A 21,769-nucleotide genomic window follows, 5' to 3' on the forward strand; every position below is an offset into this window, starting at 1 on the left:
GTTTTATATCCCCTAAGCTTGTAGTGTTGAAATGTACAACGGCGACTCGGGTTCGGAGAGCAACAATCAACACATGCTGAGGACTCGATGGCTCGAGGACTAAAGAAGTGAGGGGGAAGCCAGCTGAATAATTCACTTCCTTGCTCGCGATCTGGTATGTTGACAATGATCTTTAATTAAACACTTCACGAGTTCTAAAAAAAATATTCTCTAATACGTGGCTCAATATTTTTAGACTTAACACAATTTTTACTGAACGACTTTTTAACATTTTTATATTGCTAGAGACATTTTTGTTTTAATTTTTGAGTACAGTAATGAGGATTGATAAAACATATTTGTGGTAGATCAAGTTCAGACTATTCCTCAATGAAAGCCTTGTTTAAAAAGTACGGACATGCTTTCGTACACGAGGAGGAAAACTAAACCGGCTATTTCTCTCCGCCCGGTATTGTTAAACTTGGCAAAGGCCGCAAGCCTTTTTACAATCTAGCTGAAACATTGGATGGCTGGAGCAGAACTTTGACCATTTGATGCAATATTCATCATCCAAAAGATTTTTGCAAACTGAAATGTAAATGGAAGAGTATCAGTGATTTCAAGTACTTATCCGGTACTAAGCCTTCTCCCTCAGACCTCTCACGGCCGTCTGTCCAAGTCGACCATGAGAATAAGTAGCTATGTGGTACTTGTGGTGATTGGCTAATTCGATATAACAAGAGGGTGAGGAGAGGAAAGTTTTTAAATAAGTATTATTGATCTCACTTGTTTATGGAATCAAGCCGGATAGCTACGACAGTTTCTTCATTGGTAGATTGTGCGACCTAAGGGCCGACCATTTATTTATCACCTCGAGGGAGGGGGAAAGGGGAGGTGAGCGAGGAAGGGGGGAAGGGGAGGGGGGTGAGGCGAGGAGTTTGGTTGTGACACGATAAAATATTCCTAGTACCCTGTAGGGTAGGGGTACTGTAATATTCTTGTGAACCCCTCCCTTCACTGGCTGTCCATTGGGAGTCGATTCTTTAAAGAATCCTTTTACACCAGCAGTTTTGGCGACGACTGATTCCCCTCCGATCCCCCTTGAAACCATGTGATTCCCCACAAAAGCCCCCTCCCCCTCCTCCCCTAAGAGACAAACAACGAATGGTCCCTAAATGAACCCATCTTTGAATAATCAAATAAGGAAGCATGCACAAGCCAGAGAGGTAAAGGAGATCTTAACCTGGGCATTTGTGTGTGTTGCATTTCATGGACTGTAAAGCTTGTCCAAGCGCGGTACAGTTTCCTCCACCGTTTGAAGGAGGGGGACTGGTACAAGAACGAAAGCGGCGACTGCTCCCCCCGTTACATGAGCGGCTGCAAGGAGACCAGTCGGACCACTGTGAGTAGCCACCGTGGACTGAAAAGAAAATCAAAGGACTCTCTGTTCAGAGCAATTTACTATCGAGCATCGAAAGTTACCCCAGATTGCTTTAGTTCTATTTTCTTTGCTTGGTTATTGTTTCAGAAATCTCACGCCACTTTGTCAACAAGTTAGATCACAAATTTAAACCAATTCCGACTCGGCTACGCGCGTATTCTCGCGATTGAAACAGTTTGCGAGATTCATATAAGAGTTCCCCATAGACCAATTTCATAAATGGCTGCCGGATTAATATTCTTTTGTTTAAATTTAAATTAGCCCTACTGGCCTCGCTTGAGATAATGTGTTCTTTTGAATTTTGTACTGGAGAACGAGGCCAGAAGGGCTAATTTAAATTTAAACAAAAGAATATTAATCCGGCAGCCATTTATGAAAGTGGTCTATTGACTACTCATAATATTATCCTTTCATCTGATTGGCCACTACGGTAGCTTTGATTTTCGTTTTACACTCCCTGCTCAAAACGCACTGTAAGACAGAATGCAAAGGTGAATCTTTGCACAGGAACTAGGGAAGGAGAAGTAGCCCTTATCTTATTTGATTTACTTGGCATAGCCTATAGTGCCTAAAGGTATTACAAACCCCTACTCCCCCCAGTCAAGATATTTCTCCATCTCAGGAAACTTCAGATATAACTGAAGAAAGGACAATAAAATTTTTACCAAATAAAACCCTTCCTTGATTGTTTCTTTTCTTGCTGCGGACTTTTTATCCTAAGTTCATTACTATATGATAATTTTACCTGGGCAGCTTTGTGTGTTGCATCCTCTTCGCTCGGTAGCGTTTCCCAATTTGTTGCAGTTCCGTCCTCCGAGTGCTGGCCGAGGATGGGTGCATGAACGATAGCGAGCCTGAGTTCCCCCGTCACATGACCTGCTGCAAACACTCCAGCTACTCCACGGCGAGTAACCACCATGAACTATAAAGATGAAACGTTTAAAATAATACGGAATATTCTACTTAGTATCTCATATTCACTCAAAAGACTTGGGTACGAGGCCACATCTACCTCTCTTCCAATAAACTTCAGTTTTGTATTTGTGGTTGATACTAATGTCCCTTAAGCTGATAGGGACCTCAAGTCTTTAAAACAGACGATAAATGCTGAAACTGAACGATTTACATTTACAATTACACTGGCTAACTACAAATAATTGAATTTGATTACAAAAATAAACAAACAGTGTAATTCTTGCCCTCGACGAAAGAAAAGCCATGATCCTCCACGAATAAGTATATTTTGATAGTGTAAAAAATAGAAGAGTCACTTTAGAATATAATAGTGACATAAAGCACTTAGGTGTTTTTATGAATGAGAATATTTCTTGGAAAAACCTTATTGACTGCAATATCACTAAAATAAGTAAGATCATAGGAGCGATTGCCAAGCTGAGATACTTTATTCCTTCATCTGTACTCAGAAATATTTATAAATCCTTAATTTTGCTTCATATAACTTATGGACTCGTTGCTTGGGGTAATTCGACCAAAAACGATCGAAATCGGCACAATTGTTGTTCTCCAAAAGCGAGTAGTACGTCTAATCTACCTTATTAATAAAAAAAAAAAAAAATACATGCAACCCCCTTATTTAAAATCATGCAAAAATTCTACCTTTGCTAAGTTTCAAACACAGCGAAGTTGAAACAAACTGAACCAGTTCTACAATATTTTTGGCACTATCACTATCAATATCACGATCAGCTTGACAGTAGTTCTCTCCTGGCAGAATAAATCATTGAAAATTGAAAGGAGCATAATCCCAAATGACTTGAATGGTATTCTACCATTTTCATGTTTTTTCTGTCCTTTAACTCATTTGACTCTTTTGTCAAAAGTCTACCTGGACACTTTTGTGTGTTACAAGTTTGGTACTCATAACGCGGTCCCAGTCCCCTGCAGCTTCGTCCTCCGTGTGCTGGCCGAGGATTGTTGCAGTCTCGAAGGAATAGCTGTACTCCTTGACCACATGACCGACTGCACCTACCCGAGGGGTACCAATGTGAGTAACCACCATGAACTGAGAAAGAAGAACACGAAAAAATAATTAACAAAAGGAATAAAGGTAATCCTAATTCTGCAGAAAAGGTCTCAAGGATTAAGCTCTGTGATAGATAACTGGGTGGTATTCCTAGAAAATATACCTCGGAGTTTCCTGAGTACATGAAGCTTTAGTCTCATTAAATCAAACATATCCCTTACCAGGACACCTATGTATATTACAACTCTGTGATTCCGTCGCTCGTCCCAGCTTTCTGCAGTTCCTACCACCATGTGCTCGAGTAGGATTGGTACAAGAACGAAAGCGATACCTGGTTCCTCCGTTACATGACTTACTGCATAGAAACCACGAGGACCACTGAGAGTAGCCTCCATGAACTGATTTGAAAAAACAAGCAAACAAGCAAACAAACAAAAAATTTGTTTGAAGTACTTAAAAAAATCAAAAGATAGTGGTAAACCGACCTTTGAAAGATTTTCATAGAAATGTTTAACCCACTCGCCCATGCGCCACGCAGTGCGACAAATTCTTGTACTACTTACTTGGGCATCTGCGTATAAAGCATTTCCTTGATTCTTTATTCGGTCCAAGTCTCTTACAGTCTGTTCCTCCCTTCGAAGGTGCGGGATTGGTACATGTTCGAAAACGTTGCTGATTTCCTTCATCGCAGGAACGGCTACATCGGCTCCAAACGGACCATTGAGAGTAGCTACCATTAACAGGAGATCCTTAGGGTTGTAAGTAATGTAAACTTCATTATTTTCTTTTCAGGCTGCTCTTTGAGGTTCATTTAAAGCGCACCTAAACCAAAAATTTTTTTTTCGCTTAACGAAATAAGCGTATATTTTGGAGTATTTCTGTGCTTAAATTTTTTTTATTTGTTCAAATCTTTAATTTTCTGTGCCCAGTCAAAATACCGAAAATCGGCCGCCATCTTGGCTCACAATCGAGTTTTAAGAGGAATAGTTCTAGTGGGTAATGTGACGTCAAATCGAGAACACGAAAGTCTGCATTTCACACATTTTCACTTGTTTGGGAAGGTTGTCGTCGATATTGTCCGAAATATGCCGACTAGGTGTGTTGTATGAGGAATGTATGAAGCGCGATACCCTCTTGCAAATTTCGCACGTTGCTACATCCTCCTAAAACACACTTAGTCGGCATATTTTCGGACAATATCGACTACAACCTTCCCAAACAAGTGAAAATGTGTGAGATGCAGACTTTCATGTTCTTGATTTGACGTCACATTACCCGCTAGAACCATTCCTTTTTAAACTCGGTCGTGGACCAAGATGGCGGCCGATTTTCGGTATTTTGACTGGGCACAGAAAATTAAAGATTTGAGCAAATAAAAAAATTTTAAGCACAGAAATACTGCAAAAAATACGCTTAATTCGTTAAGCGAAAAAAATGTTGGGTTTAGGTGCACTTTAAGTTTCCACCAACTTTTCTACGAAATAGCGGCCACCCCTTCAAAAAGGTTTTTCGTCCTAACGCTCTGCTGTTTCATACTATCAACATTCAATAAATTCTTCCTTTCTGGCCAGTTTAGTAAAGCCTTCCACCTTTCCTCCCCCCCCGTTCCTCAATAAAAGAATACAGAGATACACATACAACAGGCCATTTCCAAATTACTCATGGCCTCTTTTTCAAAACGAGGCCCAGTTTTCAACCATTCTTGTGAAAATGAGTTTATAATGCATGCGAATAAAAACGTGTTATTATATGAAAGGATGAGCACCAGGAATCGCTTTGAAAAAGAAGCCAGAGGTAATTTGGAAATGAGCTATAACGAACCCTGACATGCTGAACAAGTCTTTGCACATTGAAGTCGAAGAAAATCGTTTCCTTCGCAGAACTCTTTCCAATCGGAACATCGTGAGTCGCTGAAGATGTTTCTACAGGGCTTGACTTTTGCTGTCTCATTAAATATGTCGTGAAGAAATAAAGATAAATTACAAAGTAAAATCGTAATTGAAGAATCCTTGAAGTGTGCATATAATGATGGAACACGTAGCGAAAAAGGAAAGTTTACTGACATGTGAAAAGGAGAACTTTTCTAAATTCGCCTTCATTCAACTAATCTGGACTGCAGCACACTCCTTCTGTTGTAGGATTGTAACGTCACAAAGCCATCGTCTTACCTTTTTGAGACCGAATGTGATGACAGTTTAGAAGAATCATGAGAAACAAATGATAAACCTGAGATTCCATGACGATGTTCCTCTCCCAGTTAACAAGAATTGTTCCAGTAACACTTTCCAATAATTGTCTGCAAATGGAAATTGTGACTCCGTCGCCTATGTAACAATAGCTTTTTTTTGGCTGTGGGACATTCTTTGACGTGTCAGCTTTCTTGTGGTTTTTTTCTTTTTTTTCTGTATTACATTACGGTGTCAATAGTTCACCTGACTCCTGCCAGGAGTATTTCCTTTCAGTATCGATTCTATTGAGGGATCGAGTTTGAGTATTACATTTATGTTAAAAGCAAACAGCACAGTGTTATAGAATGTTTACACGCAATTTTAGGATTTTGCTTGTTTTGTTATATTTCGCATGATTAGCGCCGCACTAAGTGTTATTGGTTCTTTACCTCTAATAGAGACCGGTAGAATGTAACCGGAAATATTGACAAAGAATGCGTAGAACGAGCGACAAACAATGATGTAATTGACTAGGTAATTGCTAGTGAAATCGCGATAAGATTTGTCTAACAGACCCATGCAACAGGAATTAGTGGGATCAACCGATTAGGAAATTAATAGACAACTATGTGGATATCTGTGTGGATATCTGTAGCCAATAAAAGTGGCACTTGTGATCCTAAGTTAGTTAGATCGTAGAGCAGAACGTGAATGTTGTGAGCTGAAGAATAAAAGCCAACTTAAAAGAGAGTATACAGTCCTCGTTTGTTGAACCAGCGTGTGCGGAGAGCAAATTCCGCGAAACATAGAAGTTCAAAATTTACCTAACATTGTCTTGATCCTGCAATGTATTAAGTATTTCTACTAGTATTCATGAACATACCTACTTCGGTTGGAAAACGGCTGAACGATGACGCAAGAAGGCCTCAGTTGAAAGACTTCTGTTCAAACTTTTCCCATAAAACGTCTAAGATGGGTTCTAGTATCACGTCTAAAGCTGTTCTCTGAACTTTGCTCGTGAGACTCCTGATCTGGCTCTAGCCCCCAGTATTTGTTACCAGGTGAATTAGCGTAGAGTTATGCACAGTGCTCAGGGATCGCTCATCATTATTTAACACCTGGAGTGGGGGGAGGGGGGAGGGGGGTGGGGGGAGGGGGGAGGGGGGTGGGGGGAGGGGGGAGGAGGGAGGTTGGAGAATGTTTGGTTGTATCACGGTAAAATTGACCTGATTCCCCATAGGGCTCTGTAATATTCTTATGATCCTCCTCCCTTCATTTGCAGTTAATTGGCAGTCTCCCACTTTTATACTCTGCTTGCGACGACTGATCGCCTCTCTGTTCCCCCTAAAAACCATGTGATTCTTCGCCCCCTCCCCACCAAAAAATACCCTTTACCCTTCTAGGCGATAGATAATTACTGGTATCTCATTCCTCCCAGTGAAAATGAAAGCCACATACACATGGTGGCGACAATGCCTCGCTTCATCGTCTGACAGCTGTCGCTCTCTAACAAAACATCAGTTTCGAATTGCTTAAAGTGGTTGCACGAGTTCGTTTGAGAGTCTTCTCATTTTCGTTGTATGTATGTGTGTATGTAAGGAGGAGGGGGAGGGGAAAAAAGGGGAGGGGAGAGGAGGGGGAGGGGAAACGAGAGGAGGGGGAGGGGAAAGGAGGGGGAGGGGAAAGGAGGGGGAGGGGAAAGGAGGGGGAGGGGAAAGGAGGGGGAGGGGAGAGGATGGGCAGGAGGAGTGCAAAGGGTCTTTTATTTCATGCCTAGCTTTGGGAAGGTAACACCATACTAGGACGCTGCGAACGACAGTGCGAAAGGGAACTTGAAGAGTCAACTGTCAACCATGCACTGAGGGACCTACACCCGGACCCAAATGGAAAAGTACTGCCATATTGTATTTTTGTGGCAAGAATTAATTTCATATAAAATACACCTTTTGCTGTTCATTACCAGAAAATATACTTTCATTTATGCCAAAGGTTATATCAATAAAGTAAATAAGTTTTTCATTAACTCTAGAATACTTAACAATTGGTTCATGCTTTAGCGTGCACTCAAGAAGCACAGCTGAAAGCATGAACCAATTGTTTTAGAACATAGCCGGTGGAATTGTGCATCAAATGCGACGCGAAAAACGGACAACAATATCAGTTGAAGCGAATCGTGACGGCGCTGATGTCGAGTCTCCTTTTCCTTTGTTTTTTTTCTTTATCGAGTTATGGAGCACGCGGGAAGTTTCGAGAGCACGAAAGAAGCGTAAGAGTTGCCCGAGGCGATAGCCGAGGGCAACTCTAGCTTCTTGAGTGCTCTTCAAACTTCCCACGTGCTCCATAACTCGATAGTGCACAGCTGAAAGCATGAACCAATTGTTTTAAAACATAGCCGGTGGAATTGTGCATCAAATGCGACGCGAAAAACGGACAACAATATCAGTTGAAGCGAATCGTGACGGCGCTGATGTCGAGTCTCCTTTTCCTTTGTTTTTTTCTTTTTCTGCCTCATTTAAGAACTCTAGCCCATGGGAAAAGGTCGAAACATTGTCTTCGTTTTCGGACTAGCAGGCCGAGTTTCTGTTTGTATCCATTATTGTCGCGAAATGTATTATTTTTCCCCGCACTAGCAATGGTCGCTCGCGCGAAAAAAAAATTTCTGGCGAAGCCGGATTTGCTGACGCTATCAGCGTGCACTATCGGGATTTTGAGCACGCTTACGTATAATGAATTTGATTGCGCGACTCTGCTAGCTATGTTTTAAATTTCATTAGTGTTGATCGAACTTTCAATTTGGATATTTGAATATGTATTGATATTCAATAACGTTAACTGACCAACAAATGCGCTCTCAGACATTTCTAGCGGGAACTTTCTGGTCATTTACATCACAATATACTTCAATAACACCAACCAACTAACAATTGCATTTGTTGACAAGCACTCATAGAGAATAGAAAATTCATTTGCGTAATTATCATAAAGATTGACAATCTATTGTGCGAATACAAAAGCATTAGCATGAATGTAACATTCTCTTGGGTGACTGGACTTGAATTGCATGTTTTACATAAATGATAAGAGAAAAAAGTCAATCGATGGCGCTTTACTTGTTCGTGAAAAAATGTTCTCACTGAAACGACATTTATCCTTCTATTACTAAACAAGACTTCATCTTGATCCGGATGAACAAGTTGTATTCATCTACGAAGGCGCACCGGCTCACCATAACCCAGGCAGTCCAGGGCCCAACACTGAGCTTAAGAAGTTTCCCCCTTATAGTCCCTTATAGCAATTGTGTTAAACGGAAAGCAGCTTTCAATCAAAATCCACCAAGAATTTCTCGAAGATGAAACCCCTCAAACGATTCAACAGAAGGAGACGGTGGAAACCCACTGGAAGCAGATCTCTCTAAAAGAAGATGAGGAACGTGATAGAGTATTCGATACCACTCAAAGGATTGAACAGAAGGAGACAAGGGAAGCTTACTGGAAGCAGGCCTCTCTACATGTTTCCAAAGAACACATAATCTTGCTGAAGAAAATAAAGCTTGCGGATAAACTAGCAGACGAGAGGAAGGAATTAGAAATCAAGATAGAAAAAGAAAAGGAGGAAGTCCATTTCGCAGGACCCCAAGAACAGTTTATTGAGGCAATATCTGAGTTTTCCAATCAAATGAAAGGCATAGATGTGAAAGAACTTAGTTTATCTGCTAGAGTTTTGAAAGTCTTATGTTCCGAAGAGGGGATTAAAAAAGTCAATCATGAGTTGGAAAGCAATGAGGTTGAGGCGATCTGTTTCATTGACAAAGACGCCAAGATTGTGGGAATGTCAGCTGCGCATGTAGACGCCGCTGAAAAGCTCATGAACGAGTTGATACTGGAAAAACAAGTTAAAGTGGATGTTAAGGGTGATCATTTGCTAAAGTCAACTGAATGGATCAAGATATGCGATGAAATCAATGCAAAATCAACTGTCTGTGTCCATGGAAACGTCTGGAATGATACCCATGTAGTGGGGTTTAAAGATGAAGTCAGTGAAGTATTGGAAAAGCTAAGTGCCTTCCTAGAAGACAATTACATCAAACAAGAAGACGATGTGTGCATCTGGGACCTTATGAGGAAGTATATTGGCGAGTTTCGTGAAAACAACTTACGATCCATAGAAGATCAGCTGAAAGAATTTTACGTTTCGATTGAAAATGGAGAAAGACCTGAACATTTTGAAATATCTGAAAAGAGGGAAGGCTTGAAACGGGCGAGAAAGAAGCTTGATCACCTCACAAATGATATCGCGTCACATGCGTTTGATATAGAGCAGCCAGGGCTGCTGAAGTACCTCGACACTGAAAAAGGAAGATGCTTGGTGAAATCGGTGGAAAAGGAACAGGATTGTGTCATAGGTTTCAAGGAGAACTTGTGCAGAGAGTCCGAAACTGAATCTACTGCCTCTACAGGTGAAGAGGAAATGACTATCGAAGAAGGAAATGAATATGATGATGAGATAAACCATGACAGTGATGATAACAAGGACAGTGTTGGAACTGCTGATGATGGCAAATGTGATGATAATGATGAAGTGGACCAAAATGATGCCAGTGGTTGTGGCCTTAATGATGTCACTTCTGCTGTTGATGAAGGTACCATTGTTGGAAATGATACGTCAACTCTTGTAACAACCCATGGCCATAATATATCATGGAAACCTGGATTCATCGAGCAAGAAAAGGTAGTGAAAGTATGAATACAGCATTTCAGATTGATGGCAAAATGATCCCCTGATCGGTTAAAAACTGCATCATGCAAATGTTTTAACTAAACATTATTGAAATTTCCATCCGAACGAGTTATTTCTATCTCATAAGTACTCTCCCCTACATGCGATGTAGAAAGTTTTGAAAGTTTGTTTGGATGTTTTAATTAGTATTTGTATCATTAGTAGGCTTGCAGCCTCTCATCGGTAGCAGTTAATCAATTAAAACCTCTGCTGATTTGGAAACTGTTATTACTTTATGAAAAGCCAGCATTAGTTGAGTCGAATTAGAAATGTTTTAAGAGAGGAATTCTTACTATTTTCTTGAACGTGCTTTACAGGCTGATGTAGTAGTCAGCTCCCACGGTGAAGCAATCAAAAAGGCAGGTGCTCCTTGGAAACCCACTCCAGATGTTGGCGAAGTTATTGTTTCATGTGGTTTAACCCCAGCCACGCAAGTGATGCTCACTCACTGTTGCGAGTAGGATGGCGTCAAGGGTGGGACGGCGGAGAAGGTAAGAGTTGTGCTTTTGTTCATGAGAGAGTTACTCAAGACCAAATTGGCCCCTAAAAACTACCAGGAAAATGATAGATAAAAATGGTTATATTGCCAATACCAAAATCCAAGAAGATAATGTTAGTTCATATAGGCTTGGGGGAAGACAGGCACTTTAAATTAAGGGACGTAAAAAAAAACAATTTAACATCTTCCCTTCATAACTTTTCATAGAATTTTGGACAACAAGGAACAAGAACTTGACATAATGATGACTACATCTGTTGATAGCGGTGAAACGAGCGAGGCCCTCACAGGTCGATAATGGAACTAGTCACTTCAAAGTTGATCGTCAGATGTCTTTCTATAGACCCATCAGACATTTTGACACGTACGCGCGTAATTCTTGAAGTCAATGTAACTCAAAGCAGCAAAGTCTATCTGTTATGTTTATCAAGTGGATTAAGTATGGGCACTACTAAGTTGTAGATAGACACTTACGCTATTCGAAATTGCTTAGTTGTTGATTTGCTTTTTCTTTTGGATGTAGACATTACAAGCCATCGTTAGGAAATGTCTGGAGAAAGCTGAGGAGCTTGGAGCGAAATCCATTGCTTTTCCGGTCATAGGAACTAAAAGCCTCAAATTTCCACGAGAAAACGCTTCCAGGATCATGTTGCAGGAAGCACTTGACTTCTGCAGAGGCCATCCAATGTCCCAACTGCAGAATATTCAATTCGTCCTGTATCAGCAAGACCAGCTATTGAAAGATGCTTTCAAAAAAGAGATGAATAAGTTAAAAGCGAAGTACAAAGACGCCCCTAAGTACAGGCTACATCGCCTTCTGCAAAGTTTTCGACCAAAAACGAAACAAGGCCCAGCAAAGACAAGGCCGGAGCCTGTGAGGATTGAAATAGAGCAGGGAGATATATGCAAGGAAAAAACCGACGCTATCGTAAATGTGTTAGGTAAAGACCTAAACATGGACAATGCAGGGGAACTTAGCAAGGCAGTGAAAAAGATGTGTGGCCAGGCAGTACAAGAGGAGTTGAACAAGTTAAAGAGGCAGCCAACCACATCAGTGGTTATTACCAGTGGTGGAAATCTCCCTGCACGTCACATCATCCACTTGATACCAGAATCTTCTGATAAAGATCATCTGCAGCAGGGCGTGGAAAAGTGCCTCCAGCTGGCAGAAACAAAAGGTCTGAGCTCTATTTCCATTCCCACGATAGGCACCGGAAAACATCTTGTGTCTGCGGTTGACTCACGAAACCTAATCTTTAAGGCAATCCAAAGCTTTGAAGGAAGATGCAACCGGGTTCGCAAAGTCCGAATTGTAATTTTCCAAGGAAACATGTTACCGGCGTTTCAGCAGGAACAATTCAAACACTCGCACCATTTAGAAGAAGACGCCTCTCGACGCACAATCGTAAATAGCCCATTTAGTGTGGAGGTTACAACAGGTGACTTGACCAAAGAGAACACCAGTGAAGCTATCATGAATATTGCCAGCGCAGACATGAATTTAAACAACGCTGGCGAGTTAAGTAAAGCGATAGCAAAAGTGTGCGGTCCACTGTTGCTAAAGGAATGCAACCAGGTGGGGAAGATTTCCCCGGGCTCGGCGGTAATGACCAGTGGAGGGAATTTAACAGTACCTCACATTATCCACATCATTCCAGGCTCACCGGATCTGCAACATCTTCAGCAATGCTTAGAAGAGGGGCTCCGTCTTGCAGACGATAAAGGCCTGAAATCGATATCAATTCCATGTATTGGCACAGGAGGGTACAATTTGGTCGCCGCACAGTCAGCCCAGGTGACGTTTCAAGCGCTCAGATCTTTTAGTGCCAACTGCAAAAGTATTCGAAAAGTCAAAGTGGTTGTTTTGAAAACGGACCTCAAGAAGGAATTCGAATTATTGCAAACGCAACAGGGGCAACACCTTAAAAGCGTCGTAGGCGATGAGGGCAGTGGATCAGATAAAAAGGCTCTCAGGAGGCTACGAAAACGAAGGCGAAGGCAGGAACGAGAACGAGTTCAAAGATACTCCGTAAAAGTTTGCGTCGTCGGTAAGGACAAGCCCAGTGTTGAAAATGCCGCAAAGAGCTTACGTGATAATTTCGCCCGAGTTTTTGTCTCTAATACGGTAGAAAGTGATGACATTAGCGATCTCTCCCAAAATCAGATCCGCAAATTAAAACGAGAAGCTTCTGAGCACGACGTCAAAATGGAAGTCGAGGCTGAGCCTAATCTTACCGTCGTTCAAGGTAAACAAGAGGCCGTTCAACACATTGTCCAGGAGATCTGGAAAATGATAAACGAGAGAACGAAGCAGAAATATGAAGAAGGTATTGGACAATATATATCAAAGAACATCGTGTGGAGCTATGAATTATACGGCAAAGTGATCGAATTTGGTGCGAACGAGAACAAGATGATTGAGCTGGCACACTCCAAAGGAGACGACAAAGTAGAAGTTTCTCTGGGTACAGAACAATTTATCATCGACGTGAAACATAAAGTAGGACTCGAAAAGGATTCTGACCAGCAAATAAGACTAGAAAGGAAGGTGAAGGAAGCTGACGAAGGTTAGATGTAGTTGAAATCACGTTGTTTTACCTCAGTGTAATTTACTCGTTTCTCTAGGTCGCCACGTACGCGTTAAATAGAGTTTGGTTAGATTTATGCTTGAAGGTCTTTTAATCTATAAGGATCACCAACTACATAAACTATGTCAGAGGTATTTTAAGAAGCAATTACTCCGGCTCTGAGGCTAGGTGTATTATACACACCGTTCATATTGCCAAATCTTTGACTTCACTGGTATATTATATGCTTTTTTGATTGTCCTTTATTAAGTGTTTCTCGTTACTAGCGCTTCATACGAGTAAAGACTTGATGTTTTTTGTGTTAACAACGTAATTATCTCATGTTTTTAGGTTTTCCTTTACCAACGCATTGGGAACCATTTCCCAATCCCAATATGAGGGTACACAAAGTTCCCCTTGTCCCAAGCAGCCAAGAGCACCAGAGCGTCGAGCGCAAGTTTCAAGCTACCGCAAGTGCTTTAAAAGTTGTCAAGATCGAACGGGTACAAAATAAATATCTGTATCGGGCTTACATGGCGATGAAACAGAAAATGGATAAAGATGTTAAAGGAAGTAATGAACGAATGCTTTTTCATGGGACGGATGGTAAAAACGTCGGTAAAATTATGTCGGACGGATTCAACAGAAGTTTAAGTGGAGTTCACGGTGAGAGTCGATATTATCTTAAGGAACTGTTTTGTGGTTGACAGTAGTTTGACTCTACCCTCGAAATGTTGGATCAGTGTTAATAAGTATCTGAGTGATTGCGTACCCACTCCTCCCCTAACTTAACAACAGTCAACTGATAACAAGTTAGCTCAATATTTGTTTAGGGGAGGGGTGGGTGTACAGTTTCCTAGAGACTGAAACTGATCCGAAACGTTCTACGGTCCAAAAAGACAGAGAGGACCAGTTTTACAGCGAAAAGACGAAAATGATCCGGTCACAGGCAAGGTCTGGATCGAGGAAGCTATTATCCGAATGATTATTGCAAGTATTTCATATGAAGAATATAGGAACGACGCTTTAAACACGTTCAAGCAAAGCCATCATTGAGCAGCGCCTTGCCGTCCTCATGACAGTTTTATCGATATGATAAATGTTAAGGGCGGTCAGGTATTCAGTTCAATTAAAATATACAAATATCATAACCAAGAGAATACGAGGTGGCTTATGTTCTCATAACTATTTGCTATATTTTCTTTGTAAGAACTTGGCATAATTAATATGGTTTTCAATCTTTAATTTTTTTTCTAGGAACACGTCTTGGACATGGTGTATACTTCGCTAGAGACGCTTCACTCTCTGTTAATTACGCTGGGAGTGATACTGAGGACCGTTACATGTTCCTTGCCAAGGTCTTAGTAGGGCAATACAGTGTGGGAAATCGTTTCTTGTTTGAACCTCCGGCAATACATCCCTCCAAGCCAGAAGTTCTCTACGATTCCGTTGTCGATGAAGGAGGCGATCCCAGTATCTTCACTGTTTTCAGAGATAACCAGTGTTATCCTGATTACCTCATAACCTTTAAGCAATAATGTTTGTTTACATAACCGATATGAAAGAAAGATCTAAACATTCCAATGGATGGTAGAATTATTAGAGTGGCTTTCTATTTGTACCCAGCAATTAGGCTTTTCTTATTTCGCACCATTTTAATAGGGTTTCAATGGGGTTAACCGACAGCCGTAAAACGGCCATCAACTTTAGCCGTTGGCGTAAAAATGGAAGACTTTTAACCGTAATTCGTGGAAAAATTTAACTTCTAAAAAAAAAAAAAGAAAAAACTTGTGGCGACAATGATGGAGAGATAATAACTGTTACCCGTGAAATGGCCAAAATTTCGACCGTTAACCGTAAAAGCCATCAGCCTATTAGGACCCTCTTTGAAGAATTTTCCCGTAATTTTATTTCACAAGAGGAAAAACGGGGAAGTGTTTTTTCATCTCCCTCAGCTATGGCTAAGGGAGTAACCCTCAGCCATGGGTTGCATCCTGCTCTCTTTTACCGCTTTGTACCTTTGGAAACAACTCAAGAAATAGATGATCACAGGTTATAAATATCCCAACCAAAGGGTCTTCAAAAGATTGTAGATCGCAAACGCCTTGTTCTTTTTCTATTGTTTATTGTTCTTTTACAAACAGCACTAATTGCAGTGGAAATTTTGCGTGTGCTATGCTTTGTGTCATTTCGTAACGAGACTTAACATAGCATGTATTTTAAACCGTATTGTTCATCGTAGTTTGTTCAGTTTTACAGTAAGTTCTGTGAACTATTGTATTTCATCGTATCGCACGACGTGCAACTTTTTCGCCGTTAGGTAGTCACTCGTCAGTATCAAAACAAATGTAAGTTTTGTACTATGTAGTTTTCATCGTTATTTTCGTCGTAGTTTTGCTGAGAGTATTTAGTTTTAGGGGTATTTTGCTTCATTTATATTGTGATAGGTTTTTTTTCGCTATTTTCTTTGCAGTTTTAACCGTTTCGTTCAATACCATCTGATTCACCAATTGTTGAGATTAAATAGATTGTAAGTCGCGTTAAAATATTGTCCTGGAGTTTCCTTTCCTTTGGTTTGTTAAATTCCTGCCCCTTCCCCCCCTAGGCAAATATTATGTTCAAATACCCCACCTTTTTTTTTGTAAAACACATGATCAGCGACGGAGATATTCTACATATTGACCGAGCTTTTAAACCTAGACCTCGTAGCTTCGAATTGATCGGCCCAATCACTTTGATCCAAACATCACTTATTTTTGTTCTTAAACAGTTTTATGTAATCATTTTTCTAGAGATTGGAACTGCGATGTCGCCAGCCTCCAGCTTATCAAGATGCGAAAATTCAACTCTTCAACTCTTGAGAAAAAACAGCAACGACATGATGATGAAACAGATGAAAAGCTTAAAGATGGAAGCATTAAACCTTAAAATGAAATGTAGGGTTTTGGCAATCAAAGCTTTATCATTAATCAAACGGGTTTGATAGTAGAAAAAAGTCCTTAAGTTGTTTTCTGCTGTCAACTGTGTATCGCAATTGCGGCCCGGCTTCAGCGTAGTCTCAGGCCGGGAAATGAACTTCTGGTGATTCACCGTTAGCGGAGGGTTGTCGAGTGTCAAAAGCAGGAGGCTGGGCAAGAGTTTGATGTAATCTGAACAATAACATTATCACTCAAAGGTTACAGGGTACTCTCGGTAACATTTACGATCATAGAAAAAAAAAAAAAAAAAACTACAAATATGCTGAGATTTTGAGCCTGATCCACGACAAAATGGTAAAGTACTTCTGGCCTCGAGGGTCTATCGGTGAAGGCATTTCCTGTACAGTACTTTAGGATCATTGTACTTCTAATTAACAAAAAAATCTAGATATAAGAAAAACTTCCTTGTATTGATCTGGTTGGGAATCCTTCTACAGAATATATGTTCTTTAAATTAATTCTTTTTCGGTAAAGGGGTACATTTCTAAGGAGATCGTGGTCCTATCGGTGGGAGTATTGCACGATAATTTGGCTTTATCAACTAAGTTGAAAATATAGAATGGCCGGCACCGTGAAGAGATTTTTACGTTCACGTTTCGAGCGTTAGCCCTTCGTCAGAGGTACTGACGAAGGGCTAACTCTCGAAACGTCAGTTTTAGAAACGCTCTGTGGTGGCCAGTCAGTACATTGTAAACTCAGTTAATTGAACCAAATTATCCTGTTTACCGGTAATTTTTTAAGGGTTAGATAGTGATTAATGGTAGAATATTTTTACATTCTCTTCATAATCAGCAAAGCGTCTCAAAAATTATGAAAGAAATAAACAGACGTCTTTGATGTGTTGCCTCAGCACTCTCTACGTCACGTAAGCTTGATTTCCTATTTCCCGAAGCGCCAGCCAAACAGGATTGAGATTGTTTTCAAAACAATCTCAATCAATCAATATTCAACTAAATGAATTTCTTTCATCCTTCCTATTCAAACTTGAGCCATTGTTTTATATCCCCTAAGCTTGTAGTGTTGAAATGTACAACGGCGACTCGGGTTCGGAGAGCAACAATTAACACATGCTGAGAACTCGATGGCTCGAGGACTAAAGAAGTGAGGGGGAAGCCAGCTGAATAATTCACTTCCTTGCTCGCGAGCTGGTATGTTGTCAATGATCTTTAATTAAACACTTCACGAGTTCTAAAAAAAATATTCTCTAATACGTGGCTCAATATTTTTAGACTTAACACAATTTTTACTGAACGACTTTTTAACATTTTTATATTGCTAGAGACATTTTTGTTTTAATTTTTGAGTACAGTAATGAGGATTGATAAAACATATTTGTGGTAGATCAAGTTCAGACTATTCCTCAATGAAAGCCTTGTTTAAAAGGTACGGACATGCTTTCGTACACGAGGAGATAAACTAAACCGGCTATTTCTCTCCGCCCGGTATTGTTAAACTTGACAAAGGCCGCAAGCCTTTTTACAATCTAGCTGAAACATTGGATGGCTGGAGCAGAACTTTGACCACTTGATGCAATATTCATCATCCAAAAGATTTTTGCAAACTGAAATGTAAATGGAAGAGTATCAGTGATTTAAAGTACTTATCCAGCACTGAGCCTTCTCCTTTAGACCTCTCATGGCCGTCTGTCCAAATCGATCATGAGAATAAGTAGCTATGTGGTACTTGTGGTGATTGGCTAATTCGATATAACGAGAGGGTGAGGAGAGGAAAGTTTTTAAATAAGTATTATTGATCTCACTTGTTTATGGAATCAAGCCGGATAGCTACGACAGTTTCTTCATTGGTAGATTGTGCGACCTGAGGGCCGACCATTTATTTGTCACCTGGAGGGAGGGGGGAAAGGGAGGTGAGTGAGGAAGGGGGGAAGGGGGGTGAGCGAGGAGTTTGGTTGTGATAGGATAAAATATTCCTAGTACCCTGTAGGGTAGGGGTACTGTAATATTCTTGTGAACCCCTCCCTTCACTGGCTGTCCATTGGGAGTCAATTCTTTAAAGAATCCTTTTACAACGGCAGTTTTGGCGACGACTGACTCCCCTCCGACCCCCATTGAAACTATGTGATTCCCCACAAATGCCTCCTCCCCCTCCTCCCCTAGGAGACAAACAACGACTGGTCCCTAAATGAACCCATCTTTGAATAATCAAATAAGGAAGCATGCACAAGCCAGAGAGGTAAAGGAGATCTCAACCTGGGCATTTGTGTGTGTTGCATTTCATGGACTGTAAAGCTTGTCCAAGCGCGGTACAGTTTCCTCCACCGTTTGAAGGAGGGGGACTGGTACAAGAACGAAAGCGGCGACTGCTCCCCCCGTTACATGAGCGGCTGCAAGGAGACCAGGCGGACCACTGTGAGTAGCCACCGTGGACTGACAAGAAAATCAAAGGACCCTCTGTTCAGAGAAATTTACTATCGAGCATCGAAAGTTACCCCAGATTGCTTTAGTTTTATTTTCTTTGCTTGGTTATTGGTTCAGAAATCTCACGCCACTTTGTCAAGAAGTTAGATCACAAACTTAAACCAATCCCGACTCGGCTACGCGCGTATTCCCGCGATTGAGACAGTTTGCGAGATTCATATAAGAGTTCCCATTGACTGCTCATAATATTTTCCTTTCATCTGATTGGCCACTACTGTAGCTTTGATTTTCGTTTTACGCTCCCTGCTCAAAACGCACTGTAAGACAGAATGCAAAGGTGAATCTTTGCACAGGAACTAGAGAAGAGGAAGTAGCCCTTATCTTATTTGGTTTACTTGGCATAGCCTATAGTGTCTAAAGGTATAACAGACCCCTACTCCCCCCAGAGAAGATATTTCTCCATCTCAGGAAACTTCAGATGTAACTGAAGAAAGGACCATAAAATTTTTACCAAATGAAACCTTTCCTTGATTGTTTCTTTTCTTGCTGCGGACTTTTTATCCTAAGTTCATTGCTATATGATAATTTTACCTGGGCAGCTTTGTGTGTTGCATCCTCTTCGCTCGGTAGCGTTTCCCAATTTGTTGCAGTTTCGTCCTCCGAGTGCTGGCCGAGGATGGGTGCATGAACGATTGCGAGCCTGAGTTCCCCCGTCACATGACCTACTGCAAACACTCCAGCTGCTCCACGGCGAGTAACCTCCATGAACTATAAAGTTGAGACGTTTAAAATAATACGGAATATTTTACTTAGTATCTCATGTTCACTCAAAAGCCTAGAGTACGAGGCCACATCTACCTCTCTTCCAATAAACTTCAGTTTTGTATTTGCAGACGATACTAATATCCATTAAGCTGGCAAGGACCTCAAATCTTTAGAACAGACGATCACTGCTGAAACTGAACGATTTACACTGGCTAACTACAAATAACTGAATTTGATTACAAAAGTAAAAAAACAGAAAGAAAAGCCATGATCCTACACGAATAAGTATATTTGATAGTGTAAGAAATAGAAGAGTCACTTTAGAATATAATAGTGACATACAGGTGTTTTTATGAGTGAGAATCTTTCTTGGAAAAACAACATTGACTGATTTATTACTAAAATAAGTAAGATCATGGGAATAATTTCCAAGCTGAGATACTTTATTCCTTCATCTGTACTCAGAAATATTTATAAATCCCTAATTTTATTTTCTATAACCTATGGACTAGTTACTCGGAGTAATGCGTCTAAAAAACTTTCGAAACCGGCACATTTGCTGTTCTCCGGCCAAAAGCGAGTAAAACTTCTCATCTGCCTTATTAATCGAAAAGAACATGCAACCCCCTTATTTGAAAATGTAAAAACTCTACCTATGCTAAATTCAAACCCAGCGAAATTGAAACAAATTGAACCAGTTCTACAATATATTTCGTACTATCACCATCAATATCACGATCAGCTTGACAGCTTGACAGTAGTTCTCTCGTGGCAGAATAAATCATTGGAGGGAACATAATCCCAAACGATTTCAGTGTCATTCTACCATTTTCATGCTTTTTTTTTCTGTTCTTTAACTCATTTGACTTTCTTGTCGAAAGTCTACCTGGACACTTTTGTGTGTTACAAGTTTGGGATTCATAATTTGGTCCCAGTCTCTTGCAGTCTCGTCCTCCGTGTGCTGGTCGAGGATTGTCGCAGAATCGATAGGCTAATTGTGTTCCTCCTCCGCATGATCGACTGCATGCACCGCGGGTGTGCCAGTTGGAGTAACCGCCATGAACTGCTCAGAAAGGAACAAAAAATCTCACAAAATATCAAAGCGGACTGTTCACCAACCACATAAAACAGTAAATTCTAATGGTGCAGCAACGTATTTACTATTTTACAATGTGATAAAACATTTTAAAGATAACAAATTGTATCCATATCAGCCGTAATATCACCGTGTACATTCCGTGATGCATGATGTATATTAACTAACTTTTACAAATATTTCATCCGCAGCGTAAAAGTTTACCTGGACATTTTTGTGTGTTACAACTTCGGCTTTTTTCAGGTGGTCCAAGTCTCGAACAGCTTTTCCCTCCGTGTGCTGGCCGAGGATTGTCGCAAAAAAGTGTTCAGTTCCTCCTCCACACGATCGAGAACATTCATGCAAGCGCTGCCAGGGAGAGTAAGCGCCATGAACTGGAGAAGGAGAACACAAGAAATCATGAAAAAGATATAGAAAAGCACTACTTAACCGCAAAATGTAGTAGTATCAGTATTTCAGCTTGACAATAGTACTCTGACTCATGGCAGAATAAACCAATGAAAGGAACAAAATCCCGAATGACTTGAATGTCATTCTACCATTTAACAATTGGTTCATGCTTTCAGCTGTGCACTATCGAGTTATGGAGCACGCGGGAAGTTTGGAGAGCACGAAAGAAGCGTAAGAGTTGCCCGAGGCGATAGCCGAGGGCAACTCTAGCTTCTTGAGTGCTCTCCAAACTTCCCACGTGCTCCATAACTCGATTCGATAGTGCACAGCTGAAAGCATGAACCAATTGTTTTAGAACATAGCCGGTGGAATTGTGCATCAAATGCGACGCGAAAAACGGACAACAATATCAGTTGAAGCGAATCGTGACGGCGCTGATGCCGAGTCTCCTTTTCCTTTGTTTTTCTCTTTTTCTGCCTCATTTAAGAACTCTAGCCGATGGGAAAAGGTTGAAACATTGTCTTCGTTTTCGGACTAGCAGGCCGAGTTTCTGTTTGTATCCATTATTGTCGCGAAATGTATTATTTTTCCCCGCACTAGCAATGGCCGCTCGCGCGAAAAAATAAATTTCTGGCGAAGTCGGATTTGCTGACGCTATCAGCGTGCACTATCGGGATTTTGAGCACGCTTACGTATAATGAATTTGATTGCGCGACTCTGCTAGCTATGTTCTAATTTCATGTTTTTT

General features: G+C 40.8%; 4 protein-coding genes and 1 long non-coding RNA gene across 6 annotated transcripts; 3 read left to right on the forward strand and 2 right to left on the reverse strand.

The window, feature by feature from the left end:
• Nucleotides 1-150: 150 nt before the first annotated feature.
• LOC148736637 (uncharacterized) lies at nt 151-6,381 on the reverse strand. Of its 2 annotated transcripts, XM_088747931.1 has the most exons (8): nt 5,573-6,376; nt 5,226-5,372; nt 3,968-4,153; nt 3,626-3,802; nt 3,267-3,443; nt 2,166-2,342; nt 1,223-1,399; nt 151-567 (listed from the first exon to the last, which is right to left on the reverse strand). In XM_088747931.1, exons 2-7 carry the CDS (start codon nt 5,352-5,354, stop codon nt 1,247-1,249), a joined length of 999 nt encoding a protein of 332 aa, XP_088604057.1. In that variant the 5' UTR covers nt 5,355-5,372; nt 5,573-6,376; the 3' UTR covers nt 151-567; nt 1,223-1,246. The 2 variants fall into 2 exon arrangements, with proteins under 2 accessions (XP_088604057.1, XP_088604058.1); XM_088747932.1 differs by lacking the exon at nt 1,223-1,399 and having other exon boundaries at nt 5,573-6,381.
• Nucleotides 4,059-21,150, forward strand: LOC148736638 (uncharacterized). Its single transcript, XR_015996378.1, has 4 exons — nt 4,059-4,162; nt 16,207-16,350; nt 17,404-17,540; nt 20,823-21,150. It is a non-coding gene; the product is annotated as an uncharacterized LOC148736638 (long non-coding RNA).
• LOC148736639 (uncharacterized) lies at nt 8,756-11,495 on the forward strand. The gene is made up of 3 exons (XM_088747930.1): nt 8,756-10,300; nt 10,666-10,839; nt 11,371-11,495. The coding sequence occupies exons 1-2, from the start codon at nt 9,248-9,250 to the stop codon at nt 10,807-10,809; spliced, it is 1,197 nt and encodes a 398-aa protein (XP_088604056.1). The 5' UTR covers nt 8,756-9,247; the 3' UTR covers nt 10,810-10,839; nt 11,371-11,495.
• Nucleotides 10,910-15,966, forward strand: LOC148736640 (protein mono-ADP-ribosyltransferase PARP14-like). The gene is made up of 4 exons (XM_088747686.1): nt 10,910-10,960; nt 11,371-13,414; nt 13,766-14,080; nt 14,672-15,966. The coding sequence occupies exons 1-4, from the start codon at nt 10,910-10,912 to the stop codon at nt 14,950-14,952; spliced, it is 2,691 nt and encodes an 896-aa protein (XP_088603812.1). The 3' UTR covers nt 14,953-15,966.
• On the reverse strand, nt 17,538-20,744 carry LOC148736641 (mucin-like protein). Its single transcript, XM_088747687.1, has 5 exons — nt 20,732-20,744; nt 20,422-20,598; nt 19,362-19,538; nt 18,603-18,779; nt 17,538-17,953 (listed from the first exon to the last, which is right to left on the reverse strand). The coding sequence occupies exons 1-5, from the start codon at nt 20,742-20,744 to the stop codon at nt 17,841-17,843; spliced, it is 657 nt and encodes a 218-aa protein (XP_088603813.1). The 3' UTR covers nt 17,538-17,840.
• Nucleotides 21,151-21,769: the final 619 nt, after the last annotated feature.

This window comes from Stylophora pistillata, chromosome 2 (genome assembly GCF_964205215.1).
Source record: "Stylophora pistillata chromosome 2, jaStyPist1.2, whole genome shotgun sequence".
Classification (NCBI taxonomy): domain Eukaryota; kingdom Metazoa; phylum Cnidaria; class Anthozoa; order Scleractinia; family Pocilloporidae; genus Stylophora; species Stylophora pistillata.